General features: G+C 58.3%; 1 protein-coding gene and 1 pseudogene across 1 annotated transcript in view; one reads left to right on the top strand and one right to left on the bottom strand.

Moving 5' to 3' along the window:
* ADAP1 (ArfGAP with dual PH domains 1) overlaps positions 1-18,887 on the bottom strand; it is a 42,973-nt gene that overhangs the window by 17,792 nt on the left and 6,294 nt on the right. The window contains exon 2 of the mRNA XM_039879210.1: positions 3,598-3,728. Coding sequence (XP_039735144.1) covers positions 3,598-3,728 — 131 coding nt within the window. The remainder of the gene's footprint in view (positions 1-3,597; positions 3,729-18,887) is intronic.
* On the top strand, positions 13,904-14,022 carry LOC120617045 (uncharacterized; annotated as a pseudogene).

The raw sequence follows: 18,887 nt of genomic DNA on the forward strand, positions 1-18,887 counted from the left end.
ATGCATGGTACGTCATGTGAACGTCACCTCGATAATAAAAGATACGTGGACGGCTCCTTAAGAATGTGAACTGCACTTTTTGTATTTGAAAAACGTAATTGAGAAAAGAAAACTACATGGCAGCCACAGAGGGAGAGAAAACATTCGCAAACGACGCTCCAACGTGGGCCTCGTGTGCAGGACGAGGGACCCTTGACGATCAAAACTGACTCGGCGACGAGAGGACAGCGCGTTTTAAAAGTGGGTGAAGGATCTGAACACGCACGTCTCCAGAGCAGACGCGACGGGCACCTGGGAAGCTGCTCGACAGCATCGGCCACCGAAAGGCACCTCACGTCCACAGGGCACGCCAGGTCCCGCTCACGGCCGCCGAGATCAAAGGCGGCAGCACGTGCGGGACGAGGACGGGGCATGGAGAGACCGGAACCCTCACGTGCTGCGGGGGGGGCGCGTCGCCGCCCCGGGAAAACAGCCTGGCCGTTCCTTGAGTCAAAATTTTCCCTGGGCTTAGGGGCTGGGACCGCAGCGCCCGCGGGCGCTTCCCGCCTGCAGCGATGCTCGCCAATGAAGATCAGCATAGTGTGGGGTGGGGGTATTACCCTGAGTGATGCGAGCCTGCGGTGGGCACCGCGAGAAATGCGACCCACGAGGACGAAAGCGTAGGACACCTGCCTGGCATATGAGCCATCCCGTGAGGGGGCTGGAGCACTTGGCGGCCCAGCAGCGAGCTCCGCCCGCTATGGCGATGCCTAGCAGGCACCAAGGGACTGGGCTGCCGGTCCCGGTGAGGTGGAGTGCTGAGGAAGAGCTGGGTACTAAGTGGGGGCGGGAGTGCCAGTGGGGGTCTGGGGCCGATGGGATCTGGGGGCCGGTGCGGGGCTGAGGGCCGGGTGCCGGTGAGTGGGGGACCTGGGGTGTGGCTGCCGAGGCCGCCGGTTTATTCTGGAATGTGAAACTATTCTGAAACGGACGGTGGCAGTGGCTGCACAGCCTGGGAACCCACTGTGGCCTCTGAAGGGAGAGCAGGTGGCGTGGGAACGGGTCTCAGCAAAGCTGTTTTGAGTCAAAACCGTCCTGGGGCAGAGAGGGCCGTCTAAGTTAGCTGTGAACCCTAAAACCACAAAAGGAAGAGCTGATGAATTTGACTACAAAGTACAAAGTTTCCACTGCAAAGCCGCCACTAGCAGCGCCGAAGGCTCCGGGGGACGCCCCGCTCTGCGGGGACCTGAGGAAATGGGAGGGGCCCGCGACGGCGAGGAACCCACACGACCGAAAGCGCCACACGGCCTCTCAGGGTAAGAAAAGGCCAGGGCAGGCGGGCGTCCCCCTCTTCCTCGGCAGGCAGGGGTGGCCGGCAAGCCGGCTGGGCAGGGCCCCGGACACGGCGCCCACAGGGACGGGGAGCAGCCCTGAGGGTGTCTGCCAGGGTCTCACAGAGTCACAGTCACGTGACCTCTGACGGTGCACTTCACCCCAGGAGCTGGGGCTCCCATGAACCCCTTCGTACGTGATGGCTGGTGCATCGAGGAGGCTGCTCACTGCCTGGGGGTCACGGTGGGAGGGGACGAGACCCGCCCGTGTCCATCGGGGGCTGGCGAGACTCCACACAGGCCGAGTGTGCAGCCACAGGGAGGGACCGGGCATCCTCCGCGGACTGGCCGAAGCCATGCTAGACGCAGGGCGTGTCCCTGCACGCAGGCGACCCCATCACCCAGGTCGGGACCGCGGGCTCCTGCTCGGCCTTCATAAGAAGGAGAGAGGCGGGCACCAGCTGCAGCGTGACGGGCACTGCCAGCTCGGCGCTCCTGAGGGAAGCGGACCTGGAGAGCTCGCGGCTGAGCCCCGCCAGGTGTCCGGGACAGGCCGCCCTGCCGACGGACCGGACGGCAGAGGTGCGGCTGCTCAGGCCCGGGGCTGGGGCGACGGCTCTTTCTAGGTGACAAAAATGTTCTAAAATCGACTATGGTGACGGCTGCACAACTTGGGACACACAAAGTGCTCAACTGTGGCCTTGAAACGGTGACCGTGTGACGCGTGAGCCACGTGTCAGGAAGGCTGTGTTTCTGCAAAGATGTCCCAGGGCGCACAGAGTTCTTACGGCTGTGAAAAGCAGGGAAGTGCCAAGTCCCTGGGGCTGGGCCACCACCAGGGCCTGCTCGCCGTCCCCTGGGGCCGGGAGGAGAGCGTGGCGGGCCCCAGGCTGGCTAGCTTGCGGTGGCCTGTGGACTGCCCCGCGGAGCCGCGGCCCAGGAGCGTGAAGGGCCACATGGGGCCCCTTCCACAGACTCAGCGAGACGCTGGGGAGAGACCCTTAGTGTGGGGTCCGGCGCCCTGTAGGCCAAGCCCGAGGCCACCTTTGTCGTAGGGACAGAGCAGAGGACGTGCGGCGCCCACCGGAGGCCCCACTGGCCGGCACCAGCCCGTCTCTGCAGACGCCAAGGGCTCCTGGCAGCTCGGACGTCTGGGCCCCTCCCCCGCCGACCTGGCGTCACACAAGTGCCAGTCACGGCACAAGTGTCGCTTCCAGCCGGGGTGGCGAGAGCGAAGGGTGGTGTCTGGTTTGGCCTTCCCGTGTCCCGTTGGACCAGCTGAGGTGAGGGTGCTTCGAACAGCACTCGGTGAGTGTCCCTCTCACAGAGCGGCCTCGTTGGTGCAGACTCGGACTCAGGCGGGCCCGGGTGTCTACGTTCCTAACGCGCTCCCGGGGGAGGCCGATGCCCCCGAGATCACGGAGAGCATGAACTACCTGCCCTCGGGTGGGAGCAGTGCACCGGGGTTGCCAGCCTCGGACGCCCCTGTCCCCACGGCCGCCCCCAACCAAGGTGCCACCTTCCTTACCACAGCTACGGTGCCTCCTGCCACCCGCGTCCCGGCAGTGGGGTCTCGAGCAGCCAGAGCCTTCGCTCCCCGGCGCTCTGTCCATCGGCCCCCAGCCTCCACAGGGGCCAAGCCCTCCTGCTGCACCCCTCCTCTGCTGGGTGGTGTGCCAGTCATTCCCCGTCCCTGTCCCTCGTCCCTGTCCCTCATCCCTGTCCTGGGTCCTGTCCTGTCCTAGTCCCTTGTCTAGAACAGGCCCACCTTTGCCTTCCATGCTTAGCCTGACTGCAGGGGCCCTCCCTTGCCCCGCCGTTAGCCCTCGACGCCCCTGTGTCCATTCCCGCCATCTGCTCTCTGAGACCTTCTCAGGGCCAGCGGCCTTGCCAGCCCTCCTGCAGTGAGGACTCGACACACCTGGGCCAGGTGACGGGTAGGGGGCTTGGCTCTTGTCACCCTCCACAGCCCCACGAGGACTAGCAATAAGACCCTAAAAACCATGCAGCTGCACTGAGCACAGCGTCCAGGACCGAGGCCCGGGGAGCCACCAGTGCAGAGGTCAGTGGGGCGGGGCCCTCTGCCATCTGGCTCCGCAGCTGCCCCATGGCGGAGGTGGGCGGGCAGGCAGCCACACAAAAAGGCCCTCCGATGCCCAAGGCCCCCTCCCCCAGCCTCAGGGCCCAGAGCCTGGAGCACCAGGGATGAAGGGCTGTCCAAGGCTGGGCCCGGGCCCCGGGGGGCAGCGGAGCTGCTGGGTCTCCCCTCACCACCCCCAGGCCATACCTCCACTTGGGCCTCCTCCCAGGCATCCAGGCGGATGGACTTGACCTTGCTGACCTGGGGGATGTTGCGGTGGATCCCGGAGCAGCTCAGGCAGATGAACACCCCGAGGGTGTAGGAGGCCCAGTCTGGATCTGGAAGGCAAAGGCCAGCCGATCAGCAGCCGCCGGTGCACGGCCCAGGGTCACGGCCGGGAGCCCCCAGCCCCATGGGCCCTTCTCTGGCCTCCGTCCCCCATCTGTGCCGTGGGGGGCTGGCAGAGAGGTCCCTGAGGTCACCGGCTCCGTGCGCCCCACACAGGGCCCTGCGCCAGCCATGATGGGCAGCCCACCCCTCATCCCAGCGCCCTGGGACAGACTCTCCTGGACACCATGGGGACACGCCGCGGCTGTGGGGGACACTGGGTGATGGCTGCCGAGTGGCAGCGCGTGGCCAGTGCCCACCTGTTGGGCGCGGTGGGGACGCCAGCTCGACCACGCTCGCCGGCTCACTCAGGGCAACGCGTCCTGGCGTCTGGTTCACTTGAAAAGGTTCGACGCGGACACCGTGATGCAGCCGTGCCATGCGGACGCTGCCGTGCCCAAACGGGGTGCGCGTGGAAACCATGCGGCCCACGCCCCGGCGGATGCCAGTCCCCCGGGGCAGGCGGGCTGGGCCATGTCCCCGCACACCCACGCGGTCGCCGCATGCTCAACGGAACCCCACGGAACCTTCTCCCAGACCGGGCAGGTTTAAAGCAACATGCCCAGCTGAGGCCACAGCCTGGGCGGGCTTCACAGGAGCCCCTGGGGGTCCGCGCTGCACCCATAGCCAGAACCAGCCACCGTCGCCCTGCATCCTGAGGGCCGGCACGGACCCGCCCTGCAGGCCCTGCGGCCGGAGGGGCCAGGCGTCCAGGCCCTGGGTCTGCGTGGACATATTCCTCTGCGATCAGACAGGGCTGGGATGTGGCTGTCTGATCGCAGAGGAATATGTCCTCTGCGAGCCACCACAGGCCACCCCTGCCCTCCTGAGGACCAGCCCTGGCCCTCCCTCCAAGGGCCCCAGAGAACCCGCCCTGGTGCCAGGAGGTCTGAGCCGCTCCTCAGACAGCAAGCGCCCAGGCCACAGGCCCTTGCGGCCGTACACTGTGCGTGTGTGTAGAGTGTGCAAAGGTGAGTTTGTGGGGGGGTGTGCAGGCGGCAGGCTAAGGAACCGCCCACCCCCGCCCCAGCCTCGCAGTCCCCGAGGGCACCCACCAGGCCCTGGGCCCAGGTCACCTCCCGCAGGGTATGGGGAAACCAAGGGTCAGCGTCAGCCAGAGGGCCCAGTCCTGGCCGGTCCTGGCCGGTCCAGGCCGTGCTCTCTCCACCCAGCCCGGCCTACAGCGTCCAGCCCCCATCCTGAAGGGTGTGACTGCTCTATGGCCTAGTGGAGGGAGCAGAGGCCAGAGGGGCAAGTCGCTGGCCCAGGACACGCGGCTTCTAAGTGGCACTTGGAACAGAGTGGTTTCAAGAGAAAAGCAGCCACGTTATCCAACGGGCTCTGTGGGCACACACAGCTCAGCCTCCTGTGGCCAGTGGGGTGCACAGGCATGGCTGTCTATAGGGTAGGACCCACCGGTATGGGAAGGCGCTCGGTGGGTCTGGGGTGGAGGGGGAGGGGAAGCACCCCCACACATGGGGACATAGGAGCTGGCGCTCTGAGGTCACCAGGAGCCACTGCCCAGCCCCCTCCCTGTACTGGGGCTGGCTGAATCTGTGGTTCTCACCAGGGCCCGCAGGTTTGGGGCAGCCCAGAGACCAGGATACCTCAGAACCTTGGTTCTGGGGGGCCTCCCCAGCTCAGAAGAGCTGTGAGGGGAGGGCACAGGAAGAGAGGGAAGAAAGGGTGCGGGACGGGCCCCCAGCCCTCCCGCCAGCACGTCTGTCCGCCTGGCACCCGTCTGTCCACTCCTGGCTTCCCATCTACTCCCCTGAGTCCCCCAACTGCCCCCTGCTTGTCCGGCCCACAGTCCACCGGCTAGCCCACTGGCCCCGGAAGCCAGGGCCATACTCGTAAGGCAGACGTCACACCAAACGTCTGTTAGGACACTCGAGGGCCTTCTCACAGACATCGGCAGCCCAGGGGCTGTTCCCCCAGGCACTGCACCCCATGACGCCTGGCCAGCTCCTCCCCATATGCAAGCCTCACGTCAGACCACCCGACCACCGACTGAGGGGCACCCCCACGCATCCCCAGTCAGACGCCCCTCTCATTTCTTCACGGCATCTGCAAATCTGGGCATCTTCTGTCTGTCTCGACCACCAGACCGTGAAGGAGTCAGGGGCCAGTTGTGCTGTGGCCACTCCCAGCAGGCCTGGCCAGGCAGACGCTGCTGGCAGGGACCTGACGACTGTGGCACCCGGCAAGCCATGTCCCTGAGCTCCCTCCCATCACTCTGGGGCGATGTCCTGGGGGAGCCGAGGGAGGGCCACCCTGTGATGGCCGGGCTGGCGTGGTCCGGGAGCCTAGGCTCTGCTGGGCAGCCGGGGCCTGCGTTTGTGGAACCGGAGGGCGAGCATCAGGGGCCTCAGCTGGGGACAAGGCTACATCATGCCCCAGGTCTGAGCCTCTGGGAGGGGGCGTGGGGTGGGGCAGGAAACCCTGAGGGTCAGAGCCATAACCCACCTCTGTGGCTCGCAGACAGGGCCCCCTCCCCCCGGCTGCCGAGCTCCCCCAGGCGCGTGGGGACCCAGTGACACTTCCACGGCCCACGCGACCCGAGCTGGGCCTCAGTCCTTTGTTCTCGGCCTTTGCTCTCTCTTTTGGCTTCGCTCATACTTGATGGCTACAGAGGACAGACACGCTGAATACCTACCCTGGGGGTCTGGCTGGCTGCCAGGGTGCTCTGTGGGCACAGCCCACCCTCTGGCAGGCCCCTGCAGCCACTCTGGGACATCCTGGGGCCCCAGGAGCCAGTGCCGGCTCTGAGGAAATGCTGGAAGGAGGGTCTTCCGGACGAGAAGGAGCAGGGGGCTGGGCACGTGGGCCTCACAGCTCACTCACCAGGTGAGACGCCACCGGCCGCCTTGCCCGCCGGCCATCCCTGCTGTGGGGACACCGCCCGCAGGGATGCGGCCTGGAGCAGGGCCTTCCCGGGGCGGGGGCAGGGCGGGCAGGTTTTCCATGAGAAAATCTCCCAGGGCAGGGCCCAAAGCCGGGCAGGGCAGTGTGGCCTCCTCACAGCAGTCGCCCAGAAGAAGACAAGGGCCGGCTCCGCGCCCCCCGCCCCCCCGACCCGGCTGCCGGCCCCCAGCTGCCAGGGCCGACTCCACAGGACACAGGACGCAGCAGCTGAGCAGCTGGGACAGAGAACGCGTGGCCCACCAAGCCTGATAAGTGCTGCCTGGCTTTTTAAGAAAACGTTTGCCAAGCCCTGCTGTAGAGGGACAGGTGGGTGTGACACAGACAAATGAGCCCAGAAAGGCATGTGATCGGAACTGATGGCTTAGGGCCACTGCTAATATCACCTCTCTGACAACAGGTACCGGGGTTCAAGGTTACAAACCTGCCTGACGTCTTGCGACTGGCGCGAGGACCCGCGGGTGCACCGTTCAGGGCTGTGTGACCGAGCCTGCCCGCCCGCCTGTGTGCGTGAGAGAGGGTGTGCGCACGCGCGTGCAGGCTGCCTTCTACATAAGACTAAGAGGACAAGAGCCAGGTAAAGCGAGTGTGTTGGGGACAGTGGCAACACGAAGTTGTGACCTGAAGAGCAGGAAGTCTGTGCCTTTTTCAAAGCTTCGTGGTGAGACCCTGTTCCACGGCCACGAGAATGGCTAAGCTGTGAAGGGCCGACCCCCGTCGGTGGACGCGGAGCAGCTGGCACTCACACGGCTCAGCCGCTCCAGAGCACGGTTGGGCAGTTGCTCACACAATTAAACCCACGTCTCTCCTATAACCCAGCAACTCTACTCCTAGGTATTTACCCCAAAGAAGTGAAAACATGTCCACAAAAGATCTGCAAATCTAACAATATATAAAAAATACAAAAATCATGACTAATGGGTTTATACCAGGAATGCAAGGCTGGCTTAACATCTGAAAACTCAATCAACGTAACTCATAACATTTATGGATTAAAAAAGAAAAACCATGATTGTTAAAATAGATGCAGGAAAAGCGTCTGACAAAAGCGTCTAATAAAAATTCTCAGAAAACTAGGAATAGATGGGAATGCCCCTAACTCAACACAGGGCGTCTGCGAACCGCCTGCAGCTGACGTCACCCCAGGAAGGAAGACTGACTGCTCCCCGCAAGGTTAGGGCGAGGCGGGAATGTCTGCTCTGGCCACTCCTGTCCCACACGGACCTGGGGTCTCGTCAGCACAATGAGGCAGCGAAAAGAAATCAGAAGCATCTAGACTGGAAAGGAAGAAATGAACCTGCTCTTATTCATGCACAGCGTGATTACATAGAAAGTCCGATGGATTCCAAAAAAACACTACTAGGACTAATAAACAAGAACCCATAAGCAAGGTTGCAGGATACAAGGTAAATATACAGAAATCAACTGCATTTCTGTATACCAGAGACAAGCAATTGGAAAGAAAACATTTAAAAATATCATTTACATCTAGGAATTGTTGCACAATCATGTGAGTATTCTTAAAACTACTGACCTATATACTTAAAAAGTGAGTAAAATGGTAAATTTTATGTTACATGTACTTACCACAATTAAAAATTCTTCAACACCATTTAAAATAGCATAAAAATATTAAATTTAGGGGTGAATATGACAAGAGATATGGAAAACAGTACCCCGAAAGCTACAAAATGTGGCTGAGAAAAACGTGGAGAGAGACACCAAGTTCATGAGCTGGAAGGCTCAGCACTGCTACGATATCGACTCTCCGCATGATTAGTCTGTACGGTGGACGGATTCCGAATGGGAATTCCAGCAGTATCTGAGAAGCAGAAATTGACAAGCTGATTCTAAACTCACGTGTCAATGCAGGGAGCCTGAAACGGCGAGGCAGCTCTGGAGAAGGCCAAGGCCAAGGCCAAGGCCAAGGCCCGACGCTGCTCCGCTGCAGAATCTGGTGCGGAGCCACAGCCGTCAAGACGGGGGGCACTGGCATGGAAATAGGTCAGTGGACCCAAACCGGGACTCGAGAGCCAGACACGCGCGCCGTGGACGCCGCCACCGCCGAAGGCGTAGGGCGGTCAGCGGGGAAAGAACGACCTCTCAGCACGCGGCGCTGGAACAGGCAGACGTCGCTGCCCTTGGACCCCGGGCTCCGGGCACGCACCTCCGGCCAAATGCCAACCGCGAGCCCTAAAGCCGCAAAGCTCCGCCCCCCAACCAACAAACAAAACAAAACGGGAGAAAAATCTCTCTGACCTTGGGTTAGGCAAACACTTTTTAGCTATAACACCAAAAGCAGAACCCGTGTTAAAAGTGAAAAAAAAAAAGGTAAATGGTCCTCATCAGAGGTTTTTTTAAAAATCTGCTTTGAAAGACACTGGCCGAGGGAAGGAACACGCAGGTCGCACTCGGAGAAAATTCTGCGACTACGCATCTGAAAAGGACCCTGTGTCCGAAGCACGTGAGGAAGTATTCAAACTTAATAACAAGACAACGAACGACCCAGCATAAAAGCGGGAAAAAGACCTGAACAGACTCTTGACCAAAGATGGCAACCAACACAAGAAAGGTGCCCCCCGTCGGCCGTCACGGGGGGGCTGACCGCAAAGGGTGACGGACGCTCCGCCTGGGGGCCGTGGTCGCCGTCACGTCTCCCGCCGGCCACTCAGGGCGCGCGTTTCTCTGCCCATAAATCACGCCCCGATGAGGTGGACTTTCGGAGGCTGGTGGACTGTGACCCCTGCCCGTCCCTGCGGCTGGGGGAGCAGGAAAACAGGGCCTCCGGCTCTCCCCTGCAGGGCCTGCCTCCTTCCTGGCCCGGCAGCCGCGCTCTCCCGGGCACCCCCAGAGGCCTGGCAGAGGGGACGGAAGCACGGGAGCGTCACGGGCACCCCCCAGGCCCTCCCCAGGCCGCACCTCTTCCACCCAGTAAGAGCGCTTCCTCCCCTCGTCCTCGTGGGGCTGTGACTGACCACACTGCACCGCCTCCCTCTGGGGTGCAGTCAGCCCGCCTCCTACAGAGTAAGGCAAATAAAGCCCAGAGGGGGTCAGACAGTTGCCTGAGGTCACACAGTGGGAGATCAGACCATGGTGTCTCCCGGGGCCCAGCCCCTTCCCGACCCACCTTTCTGGACATGCACCATCGGCAAGGGCCCACGGGAGCCCAGCTCAGGGCCCAGGCTGATGAGGACGCACATCGGTCACCCCGGAGGTGACCACCTGTCCACCCTCCCTCCGACCCCTCCTGAGCTCCCCCTGGGGTTGGTGGGGGAAAGACGGTTTGGAAGAGCAGGTGCTCTGACCCAGAGCTCGGCCGCGCCCTGCACTCTCTCCGCATCCGGCCCACACGAAGGCCTGGGGCCCGCCTGGCAGAGCCCTCGCCACCCGCACACGGAGGGCTTCGCATGGCCGCACCGAGGCAAAGGCCGCCGGGAGAGGTGCCCGGGGCTGCGGCTGCAGTGGGAGGCCTGCCTGGAGGAAGGAAGCGGGAGTGCTGGGCACTGGAGGACAAGTGGGAAGTGACCCAGGCGAGGTGGCGGGTCCAGGCCATGCCAGCAGTGGGCGGAGCGCGGCTGATCAAATCAAGTGGGAGGAGGTGACCTTGGTGGGAAGGTGTGGCCCTCCCGCCCTGCTGCAAGCCTCAGCTAAAGGCTCCCGGGGCCGTGCCCCTCGCCCATGTGGCCAAGGACCTGGGGTGGGGGGCGGCTCCTGTGTGTGCACATGTGTGGTGGGGGGTTAGGCAGGGGACAAAGACAAAGGCTGAGAGAAGGTCTCCAAGGGAGAGGGGATAGGCTGGGCCCTTAGCTTTCCAAGTGGCCAGGCTGGACCTGTGGGCTTCCTTCTTGGGCCACTGGGGCACAGTCGGGTCTGCCCACCTGTGCACGAGCCCCCCATCAGAGCTGAGCCGGGAGAGAGGGAGGAGGGGTGCTGTGTCCACCCGTAGACAAATCCCCACATCCTGGAACCGGAACCCCCCTTGGTGTGGGAGAGCTGGCGGGGTACCGAAGCACGGAGACCCTCTTCGTCCACGGCAGGAGCCCCACGCCCTGGTCCCAGGCTGCGCTCCAGCTGCACCCCTCCAGGCAGCCCAAACACAGGACGCGTCCAGAGCCTGCCCCTTCCTCTCCAGTCCCCGTGTGGGCACTCAGGTCTCAGGAATCCCTGTCCGACGGGCTGGAGTCAGTCTCCAGGGCCTGAGCTCCCCCGGGACAAACCACAAGGTCAGTACATGCACCCACGGGCCCCCGGGGCGGCCAAGGGCACGGGCTGGTCCAGGTGAGTGGACGGGCACTCTGCAGTCACAGGCGGGGGTGGCAGAGGGGCCGGGGCTGAGTTTCCGTGTACACTCCTGCCCCAGCCCCACAAACATAGGGGCGGCTCAGGTATCACCAGCCCACTGCCTCGCCCTGAGCGGGTGACAGTATCTGCCACTCAGGGCGGACTCTGCCCCGGGCCGCCAGCTTCCCACCGGCCCTCCCAGCTTCCCTGGTTGCCTCTGGCCTCCATCCACGCCTGTTCCGCCGTGCTTCCTCCCCGGGTGCCCCAAGGTGACTCACCCCCCTCACCGTTCCCAGGGGCTTGGGCCGGTGAGGCAGGTGGGGCTGAGCCAGGCAGAACAGGTGTGTCCCTCTGGCCAAGGCCCAGCAGGGGGAGGAGGGTGCATGGTGCATCCTGTCGGTGGAACTGTGGGTTGGCAGAGCCCTGTGGCCAGCTCCAGACCACGGCCCTTCCCAAGGCCAAGGCCCAGCACAAGGAAGGCCGAAGCTCGGGGGGCGACGGCCCGTCGGCTGGCTTGGGCAGCTAAGGTGGGAGGGGCGGGCCCCCGGCACCCACTGCGATTGGTCCACGAGGCGCCTGCCAGGTGCTTCATGGCGCCCCCCCCCCCCGCCCCCACAGTTTGGCTCCCCTTCAGCTTCCCCTGGGGGGGCCTCGGGCCTGGGCTGGGTCGGGCACCTGCTTTGCACGTCCTGCCTCCCCGCTGGACTCCGGGCTCCAGGCGAGCAGGCCCGATGGGCCCATCAGCGAGGGGGCCCGGCCGGGCCGCACTCAGACTCAGTGAGTGTCCGGGGCACCTTCTCCTGTGTCCCCACCTGCCGCCCATCCCGCCCACGGCCCAGCGCCCCGGGCAGCGCACTGACCCCCACTGACGGCTCCGAGCTCGCCCCCGCGGGGCCCTGCCTTGCACCTCCTGCTCTCCTGCTCTGAACACCAGGACGTTAGGGGGGATCCAGGTGGTGGCCACGCCGCGCTGGGCCTGCTCTAAATGCCGCTCAGCCGTTCACTGTTCACGGTCAATTTCGTTATGAGAATTTGACATCAAATAAGGAAAAAAAAGGAAGAAACACTATGCACCTTCCATATTTTCTGCCAGGTCCCCTCGGTCCGCACAGGCCTCTGGCCCCGTGGCACATGGGCACAGCCACGCCGCAGATTCTGAGCGGGTGCCCCACCTCTGCAGAGCAGCAGCCTGTCCGCCATCAGGGCCTGGCGCGTCTGGGCCTCCACCCTGTCCTGGACAACGCGTCCTGGGCAGGATCTATCTGATGGGACCACTGGGGGACTCTGGACTCTGTGGGAGTCTTGCAGGGGCCAGATGTCCAGGGGCCCCTGGACAGTACACTGGGGTAGACGGGTCCGTTGCAGCTTGTAGCCCAGCGGCAGGGACCTCCCGACCCCGGGCCCCGGCAGGCAGCACGTGGGAGCCGGGGTGTGCGAGGACCCTGCCCCCAAATCTCAGGCCTGTGCCCTGATCACCGCTTGCTGCTTCTGACCACGGTCATGCAGACAAAGGGGGCGGCAACCCCTGTTACTGCACCTTCCCCAATGTCGCAGCCCGGCCCCCTCCAGCCAAAGCGACCTCCAAGGGACTCCAAGGGCCAGCGTCCTCTTTCCCCCTTCGGGAGCCAGACATTAAAGACTAGAACATTCAGAACAACTGCACGCACGGGGAAAGGTTGCCAGTGACCACGCGCCCCCAGGAAAAGGCTCAGGAAAGACCCAGGAAGTCATTAAATTCACACCTCAGGCTGATCCTCAGCACAGAACAGCTGACAAGACACGCACGCACACGTGCACACACGCACACACGTGTGCACACGCGCGCACACCAAAACCGGCAAACCCAGCAGCTGGGGGAGAATCTGATTCCCAGAGTCACCGCACTATCAGATTCAAATGTCCAGGGTTCAGCAAACTGTCACAAGGAATGCGGAGAAACAGGAAATTAGCTTTTCAAAGGAAAAACTGATCAAGGGAACCCGTCCCCGAAGAAGACCTACTGGCGGACACACCACACGCAGGCTTTGAAGCGCAGTCTCAGAGATGCTCAAAGAACTAAAGGGCCACGTGCAGACGGGAAAACAATGCGTGAACAAAACACAACTATCAGCAAAGAGACAGGAGAACACAAAAGAACCCCAAAAGGACAGCAACAGAATTGAAAAAGTCCCCAGAGAGATTCACGGGCGGATCCGAGCGGACGGAAGGAGTGGCCGCTGGAGCTGAGACGCGCTGATGGCATCACCGGAGACAACCAACAAGCCAGGGGCCCGTGGGACACCGCCAGGAGGACCAACGGGAGCACCGCGGGGTCCCGGAGGGCGGGGAGGGACAGGGCAGAGACAGCATGTGAAGAAATAATGGCAGAAAACTCCCAAATTTGATGAAAGAAGTGAACGCAAACATCCAACAAGCTCAATGAACTCGAGGCCCACCTGAGACCCATCGCCATCAAACGTTCAAAAGCCACAGACGATGACTCCTGGGAGCGGCGAGACGGAGGGAGAGGGGGCAACGCGTCCCACGCCGGGGACCTGAGCAGATTCTGAGCAGGTGCCTCCCCGGCAGCGCGGAGGCCGAGGACAGCGGTGCGTGTATTCACAGCGCCCGGCAGAAACGCCTGTCAACCGAGGACCCTACGCCCGGCAAAGCCGTCCAGCGGGGGCGAGGGAGCGGCCCAGACCCCCCGGGAACGAGGGCGGGGACGCCGTGGCCAGCGGACCGGCCTGCCCTGCGCGGAATGCTCGGGGGTTCCCGCAGGCGAAGGGGACAGACGGGACGGCTGCAAAGCCGCACGGAGAGAGGACGACTCCGCGAGGCAGCACGTGGCCCACTGTGAGCGCCAGGGTCGTGACAGCGGTCGGTAACGGTGCTTTTTGCTTAACACGTGATTTAAGAGACAAAGACATTTAAAAACTACGATTTCTACGGCCACGCCGCCCTGAACGCGCCCGATCTCGTCTGATCTCGGAAGCTAAGCGGGGTCGGGCCTGGTTGGTACTTGGATGGGAGACCGCCTGGGAAGACTGGGTGCTGTGGGCGTTAAAAAAACAAAACAAAACAGAAAAAACAACTGTTACTTGTAAAAGCTAGTATTACGTGTATGCATCGAATGACAGACCACCCAAATCGGAAGCGAACACGGAATCAAGGGGGAAACAGACAGCTCTACAGGGACAGCCGGAGGCTGCGAAGCCGCGCGCTCAACAACGCGGAGGGACCGGGCAGGGGATGAGCGAGGAAACGGGCCGGACACGACGCGCCCACACGACCCGACGCCACGCGCGGTGCGCCCTCCGCAGGGACACGGCGCCCGGCCTCCTCGGGCGCACGGGGCACGGGCCGCTGCGAGGCCACAGACGCATCTCCGTGGATCTTAGAAGACGGATTTCATACCAAGTCTGCTCTGTAACCACAACGGACGGAGTTAAAAGTCAGCAACCCGAAGAAATCCGGAAAATTCACAGTTGTGGAAACTTAACACACTTTTAAACAACTAATAGTTCAATGAAGAAACCACAAAACCTACTACAAATTAGAAAATAATTAGGAAACGAAATCACAGCATACGCAAACTTACGGGACGCAAACACAGGGGTGCTGAGGGGGAAATTTACGGCCAAAAGGCTTACATAAAAAAACAACAACAACAACAACAACAACACCATTCGGATCAACAATCTAACTAACAACTTAAGGGACTGGAAAAAGAAGAACAAATTAAACCCAGAGCCGGCAGGAGAAAGGAAATAATAAAGATTAGAGCAGAGACCAATGAAATATAGAGAACAGAAAAGCAATAGAGAAAAGCAGTAAAACTTAAAGCTGCTTCTTTGAAAAGATCAACGAATTGAGAAAACTTTAGCTAGATGGGCAAAGGAAAAAAGAGAGAGAAGACTCGAATTCCTAAAATCGGAAATGGAAGTGGGGACAGAGCTACCAATTCCACAGAAATTAAAAGGGTGGTAAGAGAGTCCTGTGGACAGCTGCGGCCAGCAAGCCCAGGGACAGGAAAACCGACCAGGATTCATCGCGAAGAAAGAGACGATCCGAATGGACCTGTAAGTAAGTGGGAAGGAGATCGAATCAAAAACCTCTCAACAGAGAAAAGGCCTGGACCTCATGGCTTCGCCGGGAAATGGGACCAAACGGTTAAGGAAAAACTGATCCGAAGCCTTCTCAACTCGTCCGGAGACCCGAAGAAGAGCAAACACCTCCTAACTCGCTCTACGAGGCCAGCGTGACCCTAACACTGAAGCAAGGTGAAGCCACCGCGAGAGAAGAAGTCTGCGGACCAGCTGCTCTCGCGAACGCCCACGCGGAAATCTGCAGCCAAATACTGGCAGGCGGAACCGGGCGGCTTCGACGCGTGTTGCAGGACGGCACGGCGCGACTGAGTGAGATTTGTTTCTGGCATGCAAGGACAGCTCGCCACGAAAACCGATCCGTGTAACGACCACGTGAACAGAACGAGGGCGAAACGACCACGAGATCGTCTCGGTCGATACGGGGAAAGCATGTGACGAGATTCAACAGTCTTTCACGAAAACAGTCAACACAGAAAGAGCAGGAAACTAACTCCATGTGCAAAAAGCCCACGGCGAGCACAGCGCCACCCCTGGTGAAAGCCTGCGAGATCTTCCCCGAAGAGCGGGGACAAGGCAAGGGCGTCTACTTCCGCCGCTTCCATGCCACATAGTACCGAAATCCCAGCCACGGCAACGAGGCAAAAAGCGGAAAAAAATAAATAAATAAAAGCAATCCAGATGGGCGAGGAAGAAGTAAATACTATCTCTTTTTGCGGATGGTACGATCCGAGATGTAGAAAATCCCGAAGACTCCATAAAAGACTGTCTTGAGGAACGAATAAATTCAGCAATGTAGCAGGGCGCAAAGCCAACGCGCAAAATTCAGTTGCGTTTCTATACATCAAGGGTGAAAACTCTGAAAAGGAAATTCAAAAGAATTTTTTGATTCGTAATAGCATCGAAAACGATACAAAACTTAGGAATTGCCTTAACTAAGAAGGAGTGCAATGGAAAGTACGAAATGCTGCTGAAAGAAATGAAAGACGATATAAATAAACGGAAACACACCCCATGTTCATGGGCCGGACGACCCGATACTGTCGCAATACCAATATTACCAAAAGTGATCTACGCAGTCAGTGCGATCCCTATCAAAATCCCAGAGGCACTTTCTGCAGAAATAGAAAAACCCATCTTAAAATTCAGATGGACTTGCGAGAGATCCGGGCTAGCCAAAACCACCTTGAAAAATAGGGACTAAGCCGGAGGACTCATGCCTCTTGATTTCAAAACCTACTACAAAGGTACAGTAATCGAAACAGTGTGGTGCCGCCATAAAGACAGATACAGAGACCAGTACGACAGGATAGAGAGCCCGGGAATGAACTTTTGCATGTGCGATCACGTGTTTTTTGACAGGACCATTCATCGGGGAGAGGAGAGTCTTTTCAACAAATAGTGCTGGGACGACTGGCTCACCACGCACAGAGAACGAAACAGAACCTTCACCCAACAGCACGGACAAAATTAACTCAAAATGGACCTAAACCTAAGACCTAAAAACAACGAAATGTCCAGAAGAAAACATGGGATAAAAGCTTCACGACATTGGATCTGCCAGTAATTTCTTGGTCATGACACCGAAAGAAAAGCTACGGAAGAAAAAATACACAAAGGAGACTTTATGAGAAATTTTAAATTTTTGTGCAGAAGACACTATCCACAGAGTAAAAAGGCAATATTTGCAAGTCCTATAACTGATAAGGAGTTAATAGCCAGAATATGTAGAAAACTCCTCAAACTCAAGCACAATAAAACAAACAAACAGTATGATTGAAAAAAGAGAAAAGGACTTGAATAGACATTTTTCTGAAGAAATATACAAACGGCCAATAAGCACATGAAAAGATACTCAACATCACTAATCATTTGGGAATGTAAATCAAAACCACACTGAGATACCACCTCACATTCATCAGGATGGCGACTATTTAAAAAAACAAAACAAAACGGAAAACCAGTGTGAGCGAAGATGTACAGAAACTGGAACCCTTGTGCGCTTTAGCTGGGAACATACGATGGTGCGGCCACTGTGGAAAACAGTACGGCGGGTCTTCAGAAAAATTAGAAATGGAATAACCATTTCTGAATATGATCCAGAAATTGCACTTCCGGCCAGAGACCCAAAAGAACGCAAAGCCGGGCCGTGCGAAGATGTTTGTACATAGCGGCATCTTTCAGGTCTGCAGCAACATCAGTCACAGTGGCTAAAACATGGAAGCGACTCGAGCGTCCATCAGTGGATGAACGGACAAGGAAAGTGTGACCCTTCCACACGGCGGAATAGTATTCAGCCTTTAAAAAGGAAGGAAGCGGGAACCCAAAGAAAGCTGGGGGCGCTGTGCGTCTCTCAGACAAAACAGACTTTAAGACAAAGACTGTGATAAGAAACAAGGGGGTCGCTGCACGTGATGGAGAAGTCGGTCACATGACAGGACATCGCATGTGTAAATATTTACGCTCCCGACACAGCAGCTCCTACACGTGCAATTCACATATTAGCATATCCGAACAGAACAGAGACTCAGACAGCGACGCAATAATAGTGGGACCTGGACACTCGCTTCATCCGCGGATGAGCCGTCAGACCGAAATCAGTAAGAAAACACTGGCCTCAAAGGGTGAGACCGGACGGACCTAACGGTCATATACAGAACGTCCCACCAAAAAAGCAAATACACATTTTTCTCCAGCGTATGTGGAATATTCTCCAGGATAAATCATATATTAGGCCACAAAACAGGTCTTAATAAATTTTAAAAGATTAAAACCACATCCAACAAATTTTCCGACCTCCATGGTATGAAACTAGAAATCAATTACAAGATAAAAACTGGAAAATTCACAAATATATGCAGATTAAACAACACGCTACTGAACAATCAACAGATCGAGGGGAAAAAAATGTCAAATACCTTGAGAGAAATGCAATGGAAGTGCAACAAAACTTAAGGAATGCAGAAAAAGCAGTTCCGAGAGGGACGTTCATAGTTAGAACTGCATTAAGAAACAAGAAAGATCTCAGATAAACTGACTCCACAACTCAGGGAACTAGAAACAGAACAAATGAAGCCCGTCGTACAAAGAAGGAAGTCGCAAAGAGCGGAGTGGAAATAAATAATATAGAAACTAATAAAACAGTAGAAAGATTAATGAAACTGAGAGCTGGTTTTTTGAAAAGATAGACAAAGTTGACAAATCTTTAGCCAGACTCACCAAGGAAAAAAGAGAGAAGACTCAAAGAAATAAAAACACATATGAAAGCAGTGTTACGACTGATACCACAGCATAAAGAGATGTGAGCAGCTACTGTGAACGTTCATACGCCAAGAAATCGGACAACCTAGAAGAAACGGGTGAGTTCCTGGAAACATACGATCTACCGAGACTGAATCATAAAGAAGCAGAAAATCGGAACAGCCTGATTATTAGTAAGGAGATTGAATTGGTAATCAAAAATCTCTCAATAAACAAAAGTCCTGGACCAGACGGCTTCACTGGTGAACTCTACCGAACGTTTAAAGAAGAATTTATAGCAATCTTTCTTACAATCTTCCAAAAATATAGAAGAGGAGGTAACACCTCCAAACTCATTTTACGAGGCCAGCGTTCTCCTGATTCCAAAGCCAGACAAGGATAACACAAGACAATAAGAGACCAATGTCCCTGATGAACAGAGATGTAAAACTCCTCAACGAAATATCAGCAAACTGATTTCAACAATAATTACGAAGGTCACGTACCGTGACCAAGTGGGATCTATCCCAGGGATGCGAAGATGGTTCGCTATCCACAAACCAATCGGTGCGATTCACCACA

This window comes from Pteropus medius, unplaced genomic scaffold (assembly GCF_902729225.1).
Source record: "Pteropus medius unplaced genomic scaffold, Ma_sr-lr_union100, whole genome shotgun sequence".
Lineage (NCBI taxonomy): Eukaryota > Metazoa > Chordata > Mammalia > Chiroptera > Pteropodidae > Pteropus > Pteropus medius.